General features: G+C 43.2%; 2 protein-coding genes across 2 annotated transcripts in view; both read right to left on the bottom strand.

Annotated features, from left to right (window-relative positions):
• Positions 1 to 5303, bottom strand: part of LOC132414563 (leucine-rich repeat-containing protein 37A-like) — a 36311-nt gene extending 31008 nt beyond the window's left edge. The window contains exons 1-2 of the mRNA XM_059997213.1: positions 3537 to 5303; positions 1086 to 1157 (exon numbers count right to left, since the gene is read on the bottom strand). Of these exons, the coding sequence (XP_059853196.1) occupies positions 1086 to 1157; positions 3537 to 4912 (1448 nt within the window). The 5' untranslated portion in view covers positions 4913 to 5303. The remainder of the gene's footprint in view (positions 1 to 1085; positions 1158 to 3536) is intronic.
• A 3497-nt stretch (positions 5304 to 8800) lies between these two features.
• LOC132414565 (RAD52 motif-containing protein 1-like) lies at positions 8801 to 14419 on the bottom strand. The gene is made up of 6 exons (XM_059997216.1): positions 14324 to 14419; positions 14182 to 14183; positions 13766 to 13943; positions 10620 to 10742; positions 10073 to 10244; positions 8801 to 9118 (listed from the first exon to the last, which is right to left on the bottom strand). Exons 1-6 carry the CDS (start codon positions 14417 to 14419, stop codon positions 8979 to 8981), a joined length of 711 nt encoding a protein of 236 aa, XP_059853199.1. The 3' UTR covers positions 8801 to 8978.
• Between the last annotated feature and the right edge of the window lie 1325 nt (positions 14420 to 15744).

The raw sequence follows: 15744 nt of genomic DNA, 5'->3' as shown, positions 1-15744 counted from the left end.
GACTGTCATGAAAATTACTTGGAATGTTTTTTTTCCAAAATAACTTACGTATCTAAACTGACTTTTTCTACAAATCAATAAAAAAATAGTAACAGAAAAATGGGCAAAGGACAGAGAATTCAGGGATAAAATACAAATGTTCAGTAAACATATAAAGATATTTAATTTCACAAATAATAAGAAAAATTCAAATTCAGACGGGACCCCTTGTATTCATCTGTCAGATTAGCAAAAAAAAAAAGTGAGAATCTCCAGTAGTGGAAGGGTGTGGGGAAATGAATGTCATCACAGCATGGTGACTGGAGGATAAGCTGGTACAACAATTTTTTTTTTTTTATAGCACAACTTTTTTGAGGGCAAATAAAATTTTATATATAAATAGTGTTCACCCCAACAATTCCATTTCTAGATAACTATTCTATAGAAATAAACGACCAGGCTCACAAAAATGTACGTACAAGGATATTCTTTGCAGCAATGCAAGTAACAAGAAAACTGGACATAATCTAAACATCATTCAATAGGGGCATTATTAAACTGTAACACATTCATACTATGGAATATTATGCAGGAGTTTAAAGGAATGGGGTAACCCTCTATGTACTGGGAAGGAAAGAAATCTAAGACATATCAGGAAATGAAGGAATCAAGTTGCAGGATGTTAATTATGTAAAAACAGATAAGAAAAACACACAAACCTCTTTTGCTATCTGTAAATATGTATGTACTCAAATGTATGGAAAAGAGTCTGGAAGGATTAATACTAAACTCAAAGTAGTGGGTGTGGGATTAGGGCAAAAGGAGGGTTTTCACTATACCTGTTATTTCACTGTTATATATTGAGAATATAATCATGTATTACTTGTACAATGGAAAATAAGTTTAAATTGTCTCTTACTGATTTTCAAGAGGTCCTGCCAAATGTAATTTTTTAAATAAACATAGAATTTCAATCATTAGGTTGCTTTGGGATATGGAAGGGGAAGTACCTTTGCTCACAGGTATTGACCTCAAAATTCTGGACCAAGAAGGATCTTATAATGCAGTTAGCTTTTTGTATTCATATTTGGGGAGAGTATACTCACAGCTTCTCAGCCCAGCGGTATGCCTTCCATATACTTTCATCAATGTAAGAAATAGAGTTTCCTTGGAAATTTCTGTGAAGAAACACAGTTCATATGCTTGAATAGGTAGAAAAAGAATGTAGAGAATAAGGAAAAGAATCATGGCCACCATGTAGGGAATATTCAAATGCAGAAAAGACCAGCTTTTTAATTCCCACAGCTTCCCAGCTTCCCAGTGTGCACAATTAATAAAAACATACTGTGAGGCCACTGGCACAAACAATGAGGCATCCCCTCAGAACCTGACTTCCTATCAGTCCAAATTCTTGGATACATAATGCCAATTACTTTTTCCCCAAAATCACTTATGTGTCTAAAATGACTCCTACAAATCATTGAGAAAAATGGCAAACATTTATCAATATCAGCAAATAAATATTAAGAAATCCTATGGCAGGCAACACCAAGCTTTGGCTCAGTGCCCTCAGATTCTCTCCAGGTGTTAGGAGGATACGGGCAAGGCAATTAGACATTAGAGGGACTAATACAAAAATCTCTCTTAAACATATTGCCTAGGGAAAAGCACAAGTCACTGAACAAGGAGTAAAGTTATTACCTCATTAGGGGAACAAAATGCAAAGGAAAGAGATCGGAAGGAAGGACACACATCAAAACAGTAACAAGAGTTACCTTATTGGTGGTAGGGAAGGTGGGGTGCAATTTTCACATTTTATCCTATATACTTCTGTCACATTTCTTTTTTTAAACAGTGAGAATGTGTCCATGAATTAGACATGTTTAAAAGAAGCTGTTAAATGCCTGAGGTTCAGTTTGAACCACTAACTCAGTGGATGACTGAATCTTTCGCTTTAGCTTTGCCCTCTTCCCTCAGCAACAATGGAACTATTCAGTTTATAAGCACATTTTTCACGGGAGTCAGAAATAAGTCAAAACGGATACCTGTCTGCCCATCTGCCTGAGGGACATTTCCACTCAAACAGAGCCTTCTGGTTGCTTTATGCTCACCAATAAAAGATGCCTAAGACTGAACTCATCTCCCTCAAACTGACTCTGCTTCCCAACTGCTGTATTTCCACCTATTATACCACCATCATTCTGCCCATCAACACATGTGATTTTTCTTTCCTGTACTACAATCCCCCAACTCTAGTCAATTACTACATCTTGTCAGGTTTTCCTCTGTAGTACTCTCAGGATTTTCTTTCTACTTCCATCACAACCACTCTAATTCGGCCCCTTCTCACTTTACTCCTAGATTTTGCTAAAGCATTCTATTTGGTCTCCCTGAACCAAGCTTTCCTCTCTAGGTCGCTCTACATATGAAATCTAAAATCAGCCTCTTGCTTTAATCATTTGTCTCTCTTGCTTGAATACTTGCAGTAGCTCCCCATATCTCACAGCATAACTTCCAAACCCCCATTGCCAATAGTCAAGATATTTTATAATCCTATCTTTCATTGTTGCCTAACCCAATTCTTTACAGCCAGACTAATCTATTAAATTGTGATCATCCCTGCAGTCACACCTTTGCCTAGACTGTACTGCCTGTTATTTTTCTGACAAATCACAGCCAACCTTGAAGTCCCAGCTAAAGATTTAGCTTATCCATGCAGCCTTCTGTCACCTCCACACCCCTGTGATTACAGGTTCTGGTGAATTACAGCACGTTTCTGTATTTCTCTTAATACTTAATTATATATTACGTCCCTTTTAAGGCATATCCCCTTTCTTCCCACTTGTCATTGTCATGTTCTGGAGACAATGACATGTACTTCTGTGGCTCCCACAGTACTTAGCCCTGGGTTGGGCACAAAATGGGTGCTACATATAGAAAGCCAGGGGACAAAGATGAGTTCTAGATATAACTGAGGGACTGAATAATCATAATAGCTAACACTAAAATATATGCTAGGCACTGATAGAAGAGCTTTACCAATATTAACTCATCTAAATCTCCCAATGAGATTGGAGTCATTGGGAGATTTAGCAGTCATAGGAGTCATCCTATGAGACGATGACTACCATAATCCCCATTTTACAGATGAGGAAGTTGAGTCATAAAGCTAATAATTGACAGACCTGGGTTCAAACCCAGGTAGTCTAGCTCCGGAATCTCTACTCTTAACGACTTTTCTGTATTACCACCAATGAGATGGGGAGAGGGACATGTTGCTCTAAAGAGGATGGAGTAAAGATGGGAGAAGAGTAGATGTTAAGAAATTAAATAATGGGGTAAGAAATGGAGAAGGAAAAAATAAGGGCAATTACAAGACTGAAGGAGAGGGAAAAATAGTAAGAAGAATGAAGATAAGGAATCATTGACAAACAGAAGGTGGAAACACAAAGTCAGTCAATGTGGACTGGGGAGATAAGGAGGGCCCAGGAAGACCTGAAGAAAGACTGCATTGTCAGGCAGGATGCAGAGAACAAATGAGGAAAGGCGATTCTTACAGGACGGTGAAGGTGCCGTTGTAGGCGTCAGGCTCTGGCTCAGGCACTCTGTGGAGCTTCTGCTTTGGGCTGAGACCAACACACGACAGCGTCTCATTTTTGCAGGTACAGAGCTCACATATGCTGATGTTTGCGGTGGCATTCTGCCCTGGCTGCTTCTTTTCTGGGGTATATCTTACACCAGGAAGACCTGTGGATACTGAATACTGAGTCGAAGGAAAAGGAACCGTCTCAGATGGCCTTGGTTGCTGAGATACGTTAACTCCCAGGTCCACAGGTGAAACTGTGACTTGAGACAGGTTTGGTTGTGCAAGCGTCACCTCAGGGTGTTTTGGAGGGGGAGCTGTAGTCTGCTGCTGGGCTGTAGAATGTTCAGACTCTGTAGTAAGTTCTGGAGTTGTGGTCAGCTCCAGGTTCAAAGGTTTAACTGTGATACTGGGTGATGTTGGAGGCTCAGTGTGATCCTGATGCGGTGTTGGAACTACTGGATTGTGATATACTGGAGGCTGAGCTACAAAAACCTCCTGAGGTGGTTCTGCAGGCTGGGTTAAGGTCTCCTGCATGACTGGAGAAGGTTCACCCTCCTTAGTGGGTTCTGGCCTTCTGGTCAGTCCAAGGTCCAATGGTTGAATCGTGACCTCAATCAAAGTTGGGTGGCGAGCCTGAACTTGCTCTGGATTTGGAAATGTCACCTTGGGGTATGGTGGTTGAATTGGGGCTCCTTGGTGAACTGGAAAAAGTTCAACATTTTCAGAGGGGACTGGATGCTGCTCTGAAAATTCCTGCCAGACTGACAAAGGTTCCAACTGCTCAGAGGACACTGTAGACTGAGCCGAGGTTTCTTGTTGGGGTGGAGGAGTTTCAAGCTCATTAGTGAACGCTGCAGTTACGATCAGTGCAAGACCCACAGGTTTAACAGTGACATCGGGCCGCTGCAGAAGCTGAGCTTGATCCTGACCTGGAGGAGAAACTGTCGGCACAGGATCCTCTAGAGAGAAAACTACAGTCGCGGAATCCGTGTCCGGGTATGGAGCCTCAGTCTCAGTCAACTCCCGATGAGGCGGGGCCAACATCTCGAATGGAGACCAGGACGTCAAGTAATTAAAGCCCCCGGCTTCTGCCAGGGGTGTGAGGGCATGGGGCAATTTGGGAGGGGGGTCTGAGGCGTATGAAGACCAAGCCTCTGTCAGCCGCGGGGGGTTGGGGGTCACCTGGACGGGGCCCAGGGCCCACTCCGGAGGCTGAACTGCCTGGACTTGAAGCCACAGTTGTAGCCACGTGAGGAAGAGCCGTGGCAACCAAAGGCGTAGCCGGGACATAACGTGCGGCGGCTCGCAGGCACAGTGACCCAGGCCAGTGAGGAGCCGGAGCCACATCCTGTGTCCGAGCTGAACCGCTATGCCAGCGCCAACGCGAGCGCTCAGGTTAGCAACCGCGCGCCCCTCCCCCGCCTAACGTTCCACCCGTTATTTATGACATCTTTAGTTACGCCACCTTTATTAGGTTAGTGCGGAGATCCAATCCGCGCCACCAGAGTGGGCCTTTTGCCCAGAGTCCCCAGGGCCCAAGCCATCCTTCCCCTTGCAAAGGCGACACTTACCTCCTGCCGGGCCCTCTTCCCAACCCCTCCCTGCCCTCCCTGGCCCCAAACAATGAGGCGGGATTTGGGCTGCTGACCCGAGTAGCCCCAAACTCCAGCAGCCCAGGGGTGGAGAGGGGTTGGGAAGGATGCAGAGCTTCCCAAGGAAACCACAGGACGTAGCATTCTGGGAAATTCAAAAGTGCTAAGCCAGTTCTGGCAATCTGAACTCTTCCTCCTCAGAGCTGAAGTCTGAGACACATTCTTCCTCCCTTTGGCCACACGGCTGACAAGAAGAGTTGCTGACCAGCAAAATGAGCACCAGTTGGGTGGCGGGAGGGGAACACACCTTACAATTATTCGAAAATGTTGCGTATATATGTCCATGCCATTCTCTCACTTTGTCACAGCAGCTCGGTGGTTTGTGACCACCTAGAGGGGTGGGATAGGAAGGGTGCGAGGGAGGGAGACGCAAGAGGGAAGAGATAGGGGAACATATGTATAACTGATCTAACACACCATTGTAAAGCAATACATTCCAATAAAGATGTTAAAAAATAAAAAACAATAAAATAAAATGTTTGCCATTTCCTCCAAACTCTCAGTATTCACATCTCATTATTCATTCACCTCTCTGTTATTAGGGGTTACCACTGAATCAGTGATGACTCCAGAACTTCTGTAGGAGGGGTTTGGGGCAGGTGGGAAAGAGAGTCTAAAACCAAGTGAATGGCCCTTTACATTAGCATGGGGAAACTTCCCACACCCCACCTTGTCTCAACAGAGCCATTAATCTAGAAAAAACTACAGTGTCACTTTTCAGAGGTCAAACCTGTGTGCACACATGGAGAAGACACTTCGAATGTTAAAGTCAGCATGTTAAGTAACTTTCTTGAACTACTGTAACTAGCACCCTATTTACTTTCTTCACAGTCCTTTTCATAATCTATTTGATTTTAGTCCTTTAGTCCTGGTACACCTTTAACACCTAAACTCCAAGAGAGAAGGAGCTTCATCTTATTTCCAGTGCCTAGCACATAATGGTTTCTAAATGGAACTCATTCCAAGATTGGCCTCATTTAGGAATGGATCTGTTGTTATAATCAGGTTTCCGAAATCTTTAGTATCAATACGGAATCCTTTCCTCTCACATTTCACAGGAAGCTAGACTTCTTAAAGCCCAAACATGGATACGTCTGAAGTTTCCTTGACTGATTTAAATCGAATTAAAATAATTATATTGTACAGGAAAAACTTTCAATATTTTTACATTTTTCAGAACATACCCACCTTTTCTTTCTCTACTTTCTTCCCTTCAGAACAAACTTTGCAACATTGGGGTGAGTTAAATCATCAGAAATCTAGCCCCAAATTCAGCTCTCAATGACATGAAACACATTTTTTGCTCCTTTTTAATGAAAATCCTATACGCAGTACATTAATGTTTTCTTTTAGAAATTACGTTGACAACTTAATCCCTAATTCGAGGCATCCATATAATTGGTTTACAGAAAGGTTCTTTGGCAAAATATTTAACACAAGATATATATGAGATGCTGAGAGCTGGGTAATATACCTTACTTGAAAGGCATGAATAGTTTTTAAACACTGTAGCATAATCACACTTAAGGCCGTAGTTACTTTGTTCCCATATCCCTGCAATTCTATTTGAGGGGAGTTCTAAAAGGCCTGTGTCTTCTCCTGTGTCCACAACTGTAGACGTACACTGATGGCCCTCAATCCTGCTCTCCAAACTTCAAATAAGGGGCCAGAGACAAGGCTCGGGACTTGGAAAAGTCCTAGAAATTCCCTGCCTCAAAAGCAGTTTCAGAGTTTCACCTTTTCCTGAGGATCACAGAGCTGAGTAGACATGCCAAAGTCTTCCAAATCCTGCTGGGTGCTTTGAATTACGGCTACACTGGCTGTGTACCCCTTGAGTTTTTATCTCCACATACTTGAATGAAATCCTGTAGCTCCTCTTCGGTTCTAGCATCTGTGGCCTCTTCACAGGGTCTATATGCCACAGCTACTTTACCACTTTCTGAAATAAAGCTAACAAGGATCAATTCACAAGGTTTCTTGTTCTAAAACTTCCTGTATACAATGGTAGCACCCAATAATTAGACATTCTTTTGATTTCTAAAAGCAGAAAATAAGAGCATTTTCCTAGAAGTTCCCTCATCTGACACTTCCGTTTTTATCTTAATTACTTGTGAAAAAATATATAACAAGTATCAACTTTGGTTCAAAAACATTTATGATCTTAGAAATAAGAACTAAGGAATAATGACATAGGAATTAAAAGCTGTGTAAACAAAAATGTTCAATCACAATACAATGAAATAGGAAGGCATTAGGTGGGGGTCAAAGTGAGTTCAAACCTGGGGTAGATACCACTGGACTATAATAGATACTTCATGTTAGAAGCAAGGCAAGTGCCTACTCCTTGGGACCAAAATTCTACCAGATACAATGAACAAAGCTTTGGAGACAGAGACAGAGAGCATTTGAACACTCTACTGGCAGAAACTGGCCCATGTACCCTTTGGACAATACAGCTTTCCTCAAGGCAAGCTAGAGCCACCAGGCTTTTTGGTCTAAGGAGTTTTGAGTACATATAAGGAATACCTTGGCATATTAGGGACAAACAACCCAGACATTTAGTTTGGTTCTTAAAGGTTGTTACCCAGAGTTGACAGCTGGTGGAGATTCAGCCTGATGACCAGGAAAGTCAAACTTCATTGGAAGGACTGCCCAGGTGGAAAGGCCAAGACCAATGCAGGGTCAACTCTTACAAGCAAATAAGGTCTCTGAAACTTAGCTAGGATTTCTCAGTCCCTAAGCCTGCAGCGCTGTGAAGCAGGGGAGCAATTCTGTTCCGGGAATCTACTAATCATAAAGTTTCCTTTGGGCACAGCCTGTGACATTCTCAACGCTGTATAACTCGATAGGGAACACAATCAACAGTATTTAGTAGCATGACCACTTTTAAGGCTCACACAAACGTATCCGATAATTATATAAGAATCATATTCACCCAATATATCAGAAATGAAAACTGAAATTAAACTGATTCCAAAAACATAATCTAATAAACTCTTCAACAAGAAAACAACAATGATAATAGTCCATATATTTTGTCTGCTTACTATGTTTCAGGCATAGTTCTAAGCTTTTTACATTCATCATCTCATTTACTCTTACAATATCCCCCATTAGGTGGTAAGCTGAATTACTAACCCTATTGGCAGATAAAGAAATTGCAGCTTAGAGATATTAATCACCATCAAATGTCTCTGGCTAGAAAAACCTAAAATTGCAACAACAACAACAAATAAATCTAAGAGACAAAGTTAGGACTCAAACACAGGTGTCCAAGGCTTATACTCACTACACTATCCTGTACGATAAGCAAGCAGTTGAGGGAGAACTGGATCAAACACTTTCTGTATGAACTGAGGCAAGTCATTCTACATCTAAACACTGGGGACAATAATATTCACTGTCGTTTTTCTCATAAATGCCACAAAGAACAAATTTAAGACTGCTGCTGTGAAAGCATCTGGTGAATGAAAGAATAGGTAATGTTTTAGAGAACCATTATTTTCATCCAATTCACTTTTTTTTTTTTTTTTTTTGCAGTATGCGGGCCTCTCACTGTTCTGGCCTCTCCCATTGCGGAGCACAGGCTCCGGTCGCACAGGCTCAGCGGCCATGGCTCATGGGCCCAGCCGCTCCACGGCATGTGGGATCTTCCCGGACCGGGGCACGAACCCGCGTCCCCTACATCGGCAGGCGGACTCTCAACCACAGCGCCACCGGGGAAGCCTCATCTAACTAACTTTTCAAATAAGTTTATTTGCTCACTGAAATTGAAGTACTTCAAGGACAATCAGAAAGGTCTTACCTAAAACCACAATCAGCAGTTTCTGGAATGCATCTGTCATAGCCTTCTGAATAGCAAGCTTCTGGGTTACCTTCCTTTTCATAAGGAATGATAATGACCCTAAATCTAACCAAAAGATGAATTTAAAATGCCTGTCTGAATAACTGATTTCTAGCTTATATGTTTAAAACTAAAAATGCATCTGTGATTCTTAGATCATTATCTTAGTGATCAAGGGCAGGCACTACAGTGGGGTGCGGTTGAATGACTCTGCTGTAGGTATACCCTGGCTTGGCACATTTTTACTGCTCAGATCTATTCTGGAAGTTCCTAAAATACTCGATGGGAAATGCAAACCAAGAACGTGGCACAAATCGCATATGACACACAGATTTCAAGTGGACAAGCTGAGGCTACACTGCTACAGACGCTGCTCTCCTGTGCGTGAAGGGCTGGATTCATACAGTGAGATAGATTGGTGGTAGTGCAGATGATCTGGCCTCTCCTCAAGCATCACCCACTCAGGTGGAGGGTGGAGCCTCCTCCACTCTGTTCGCTAACAGCCCTGCCTCTGACTTAAAACCCTAAGCCCAAGTGCCATGGACTCTAGGAAAAAACTCAGCACCAATCGGAATCCCCTTTCTAGGGATCTATATTTACGTTTTCCGCACAGGCCCTTCTATGGGAGCAAAGGACTGAACATTTACACAAGAGTTTATTTCAATCTTTAGACAATGGTTTTGTTGGGATAACTGGAGGCCAGAAGACATCTGTATTTGAAGGACTATTTTAGCACATAACAAATTATTAACCAAAAAAAACACAAAAACTAACTAATTTTCCCTCCTCCTAAGCTTCTTGGCAGGCAGTCAGTTCTAAAATTCTAAAGTTAAGGTGCTGGCAGGTATTACCTAAGATAAAAACCTATATTGTCAGGCAGAAAAATTCTGCCCAGGGCTTTAGTTGCTTAGAAAAGGTGATGATGTATCTGAAAAGTTGAGTTTCAGAAAGAAAGGAAAAAAGAGAAATCCCACTCCCTCACCTCCCCATACACACACATATTGGAAAACAGAGCTTCCTCCAACTTATCCAAAGGTTCCTCAGCCATGCCAACTCCGGGACTCCTGCACTCGTGGGAGGGCAACACCACCTCTAAAGCACAAAAGAACTTGAGGCTTTGCTTCTGAAGTGGTGTCACAAGATCTTCCTTTTCCCTTTCTTCAAGGTTAGAAAGATCCTGAAGCTGTTAGGATTTTGAATTAAAGGCTAGACTTCAAAATATCCTGTTGTTAGAAATAAAAACTAAACTCCAGCAACCCCAGGTAATAGTTTAGGTATGCTATAGCTTCAAAATCAAGTGAGACTTGCAAATGAATGATTCGATATGGTCAACTATTTTTTCTTATACACCATGCAAATACTGGAGAAAATTATGGACACCACCATCCAAGTCATTGAGATTATCACTAATTCTAGGTGGCAGGCCAATGCTCAGATACTTCCATGTGGAAGCCTCTCACATCTCCTCCCCATAGCCCTGTTCTATTCTTCCCTCTAAAGTCTAGGAGTTCAATGTTGAAAGGAGTCTGGTTAGTCAAAGAAAGTCTACAGAGTTTACCTTGATGATCCTTTTTGACCACCCATGGAAACCAAAGTAGTAATTTGCCAATTCTTGGTATCTGGAGCAGTTTAGGGCAGGCGTATTATGTTGAACCGCCTTATGACTGGTGCCGAGACGAACCTAAAGACATAAAAGACCTAAAAATATCACAACCCTACATAGAGGCTTATTTTGGATATACCTGAGATTTATCAATACCAATTTCATAGAGGGGCTGTGCAGATTAAGTAGCACATTTTAAGCAATGAGTTCACAGTGAGCCCTAAATAAATGTTATTTATTATTTTTAGGTCAGTACTTTTCTGCATCATTTCCAGGGCCCCTGATTAACCGGAAGGTTCCCTGACCTCTGGTGGTGAAAGTGATGACGAAAGCAACCAATGAAGCCCAGCAGAAGCCTATTATGGGGCTGGAGGTAAGCAAAGGAAGTGAACTGTTTCAGTCGTCTCATCCTGTAGCTGCTGCTTGAGAATATGACCTGAAGAGGAGATAAGATGGACCTGCCACTGAATTAGGACCTTAATCTGTAGCACCCCCTCCCCAAGTTACTAACCCCTGTTAGAAGAGGGAATACGTATACCTCTCTAAATGTAAATAAAGCAACCAAAAGAATTAGAGGTTCATCTGCATTAACAAGCTTCTTTGAGAGTGCAAGTATTTCCAGTCTTAACTCTCTCAATAACTTACATATTACTGTGGAGTTTTTACATCACTAGTTCTTTCTTAAATGTCTATTTCCATTTTGAACAGCGTGTAGTATATAAATACAGTCATAAAAATTCAAATAATACAAAGAAAGTCAAAGCATTGTTAATTCTTTGATTTGTTTGTGCATCTTCCCCGTCACTAGTTTACGAGCTCCTTAAGTGCTTGAAGGAACCGTATATTATTCTTTCCTTGTTACCAGAAACAAGCATAGGTCTTGGCATATAATAGGGGAGTGATGGTCTGTTGACTGAGTGAATGAATGAGTACATAAGAAAATGAAATTATTTTCTCTAACTGAAGCTGCCTGCTGGGAAGGAGAAATGAAGACTAATTTTTAAATGTTGAGTGTCGCATGGGAGGCTAGGCCCTGTACGGTGAGTCATAATGGAGCTGTCCTGGACAATTAGGAAGCTTCGAAGGGCTCTGAGGCCCTGGGTAGTAGAGACAGTTGACATCTGGGATAACCTTACCACAGTTCTTGTTGGCAAACATATCCCTTCGTGCTACTGAGAAAAACTCAGATACATTAGGCCTTTCCTTCATTTTATTTTAAGATGTTATTATCTTTTCAGTATTTATAAAAACTACATGGGAAAAAAGATAAGATGTATACCTGCCAATGAATAAAAGAACTCATAACTGGAACTTCCCTGCTGGTGCAGTGGTTAAGACTCCATGCTCCCAATGCAGGGGGCCTTGGTTCAATCCCTGGTCAGTGAACTATGTCTCAGATGCATGCTGCAACTAAGAGTTCGCACACCACAGTTAAGGAGCCTGCGAGCCACAACTAAGGAGCCTGCCTGCTGCAACTAAGACCCGGTGCAACCAAGTAAATAAATAAATAAATTTTAAAAAGAACGCATAATTAAAGTAGTAACATTTTCGGGCGTGTGGGCAGTAAACTAAAGCTCCGCATTAAATAAGGAAATCTAATACGAATGCCCTTTCCTCTCAACTCTATAGTGACTTGTAGAACATTCTATCAGTGCCAAGCTTTATGCTGTGAAAACCTCAGAACCTAAGCTTATGCAATAGTCTTAATGTCCAATATAAGAAAAGAACTCATTACTCATAACTGACACCAAGTAACTGTTTCATAATCTTTCCAGGACCATCTGTAATATCTGAGTGGTTATGTGAAATGGTCGCAGGGTGTGCAAACAAAAGAATGCCTGACACAAAATCATTTCAATCCCAGGGAGTACACGATTGAAGAGGGTGTTAAACAGGGTACAGAAGTGGGAAGTAGTGTACCTGGAGTCACATCTGAGGAGAGTTCTCAGATTCAATAAAGGTGAAATCAGTGAGTAAAGAAATATGGGTGAGAATAGGCAGCAAGGTCAGTAGGAAGTAACCAGAGCGAGAAGCCAATCAGAGAAGACACACAATTATAAAGGGAAAGGTCTGGAAATCTAAGCCTCATTCACTTATTCAGAGGAATTGAAAAGGTCCTTGAAAAAGGAATGGTGGCTGAATGGAGGCACATAATGAAATGTTAATTCTGGGCAAGTAAGATTGGATGGCATGTTAATATGGAATAAGGTTTCTACAATGCATGAAAGAATATTTTAACCATTTTCTGGAATGTGAAGGGAGTTCTGAATAGGCAGTTTGAGAGTGGTGATGAAGTCTCCTTTATGTTACATCTGACAAAAGTTCCTCAAGCCCGGACATCCCTGGTGGCACGGTGGTTAAGAGTCCGCCTGCCAATGCAGGGGACACGGGTTCGATCCCTCGTCCGGGAAGATCCCACATGCCGCAGAGCAACTAAGCCCGTAAGCCACAACTACTAAAGTCTGCGTGCCTAGAACCCGTGCTCCGCGAAGCCATCGCGATGAGAAGCCCACACACCACAAGGAAGAGGAATCCCCGCTCGCCCCAACTAGAGAAAGCCAGCGCGCAGCAACAAGACCCAACGCAGCCAAAAATAAATAAATTAATTAATGAAAAACGTTTGTCAACCCCACACATTTGAAATCCACATAAAAGTAGATAGAAGGAAGACTCTTGTGATGATTTCTTAAATTAAGGGGCAGCATAAAATCACATCGGGTTTAACATCAGTTAAGTTTGGGTTTGGCCTCTAGTTTCCACCTTTACTGTCATGAACCTTAAGTACGTCACTTAACCATCCTCAGTTCGAGTTTCTTCATCTAAAAAAAAGAAAGAAAGATCTGGGGAACTGGGGGATCACTGGAGCAGTGAATCTGAGAGCATTCTGTACACCACAGTGCTGTACAAACGCTGGCTTTTCCCCCCCCGCCCCCCCCCCCCCCGCTGGGATCTTAGCTCCCCGACCAGGGGTTGAACCCGGGCCCTCAGCAGTGAAAGTGCAGAGTCCTAACACTGGACCGCCAGGGAATTCCCGATGGCCTATTACTTTTAAATTCAGCACTTCATCCCAGTAGAGCGAGGATTTCCACATTTGGACCCACCTTCACTGGAGATGTCTGGAAAAGCTGCTTCTGGTCACATGCCTTTTGGGCTCTGTGGGCATCCCTTGCTGAATAAAACTTGATGATGCCATAGAACCCAGGACCGGCCACTGCTGCGTTTGGGAAGACTCGGACCGAATACAGAAGGCCAAACTGGGAGAAGACTGAACACAGAATGCTGTAGGGTGGTCCCATGCTAAGTAAGTGCAGGAAATTTCACGCCCAGGAAAACAAACCGCCCATTCCCTTATATTCCCCCAGCCCTTCGCCACAGGCAACTGTGGTGAGCCGGCAACTCCAAACACTTCTCATTTTATGAACAAGTTTCCCTCTGAAATCCTAAGCTTCGAGAAGCATTAGGAGGCAATGCCGTCTGTTGGGAACTATCTCTCAAAAATCTCTGGGGGCGAGCTGACTGCTCAGGTCGGCTCTAGAACTAAGATTCCTCTCAGCGGAGACCACAGGCAGATGAGGTGCTGAAGCAGTACCCCGGGGCGCCCAGTTACTGGGGCGCGGGGCGGCTTCCCCCACCCCTCCCTCCGCCCCGGCTCGGCTCACTTGCAAGGCCTCGGCCGTGGGTCCAGAGCTCAGCTCCCACACCAGCAAGGTTTTGTCACCCGCGACGGGAACCGCAAAACGTACCAACTCCACCATTCTGCCGTTACCGCGCGTGCGCGGCTCGAGGCGCAAGCGGACTGCGCCTGCGCACGCGCGCCCGCGCTTTTTAAAAAATGGAGCCTGAGGGGCGGAGCCAGCTCGGTGGGAGTGGGACGGGGGCGGTGCTCGGACCTCTCCCTCGCCCCTCCCACTCCGGGCTTGCCTCTGCCTCTAGTTCCCCTTCCGCAACCCGCGCGCCCAGAAGTTTTGGAGTTTAGCGTTTCTATTGAAGTGTATTTTTAGCGTAGAGTCCAAAGTGTGAGTTTACAGGATCGAATGGTGCGGACATCTTTACAGCAGCTGGCTTCATCTTCAAACTCCCAGAGAAGACTAGAGTACTAAGTAGTTAGCGCTAACTATCCACTGAACTTTAAAAATTTAGATTTCCTGACTCTGTGTGAGAAATGACCACCAAAGATGCAATCCTTCGACTTGAGTGCTTTCATAAGTCTTAAATATGCAAATCAAGGTATAACATTAAAGCCATCGACAGTCTAGTACGAAATTCTTAAAAAGTTGGTTTCTAGCCCATTTTCCTAAAGTACCCCCAAATCACTGAGCACATTTCTGCATCCCCACCACGACTTTCTCCACCTCAATATAGCAGACACTTAGCCCCACCCATTACCTACTTCTGAGCTCTTTTACTTCAAAAATTGTTGAGTTTGCAGGAATTACTTGGATCTTGATACTGTTTCAAACCAATAACTATAGATTTATTATCTATATCATTATCCATTGCATTCATTGTATGTATCCATTTATTCATTGTATCCATTATCTGTGTATGGAGAAGATCCCCATAGTCTTCTCCAGATTGATTATGAACACCTCATGAACAATATTTACAGATTTATCACCCTTTTTCTAGTACTTAGCACACTCATACTCTATTAGGTACTCAAATATATTTGGCTTAATCCGTTGCAGAGCACTGGCTCTAGGCAAGCGGGCTTCAGTAGTTGCAGCACGAGGGCTCATTAGCTGTGGCTCACAGACTCTAGAGCACAGGCTCAGTAGTTGTGGCACACAGGCTTAGTTGTTCGGCGACAGGTGGGATCTTCCCGGACCAGGGCTCGAACCCATGTCCCCTGTATTGGCAGGTGGATTCTTAACTACTGCACCACCAGGGAAGTCTGGAAGGCAGATTCTTTACCACTGGACCATCAGGGAAGTCCCAGGATCAGCCTTTTAAAGAAGCATCCCAGAGATGTTTGAGTGCAGAGGTCCAGAGACCATATTTTGAGAAATGATATTTCCCTATGGACATCTTTCCTCTGGCAGCCCTTTTGAATGGCAGCTATGTTCTCTCCAGTGCTGCA

This window comes from Delphinus delphis, chromosome 19, assembly GCF_949987515.2.
Source record: "Delphinus delphis chromosome 19, mDelDel1.2, whole genome shotgun sequence".
NCBI lineage: Eukaryota > Metazoa > Chordata > Mammalia > Artiodactyla > Delphinidae > Delphinus > Delphinus delphis.
This window is presented reverse-complemented; position numbering and strand designations above follow the sequence as displayed.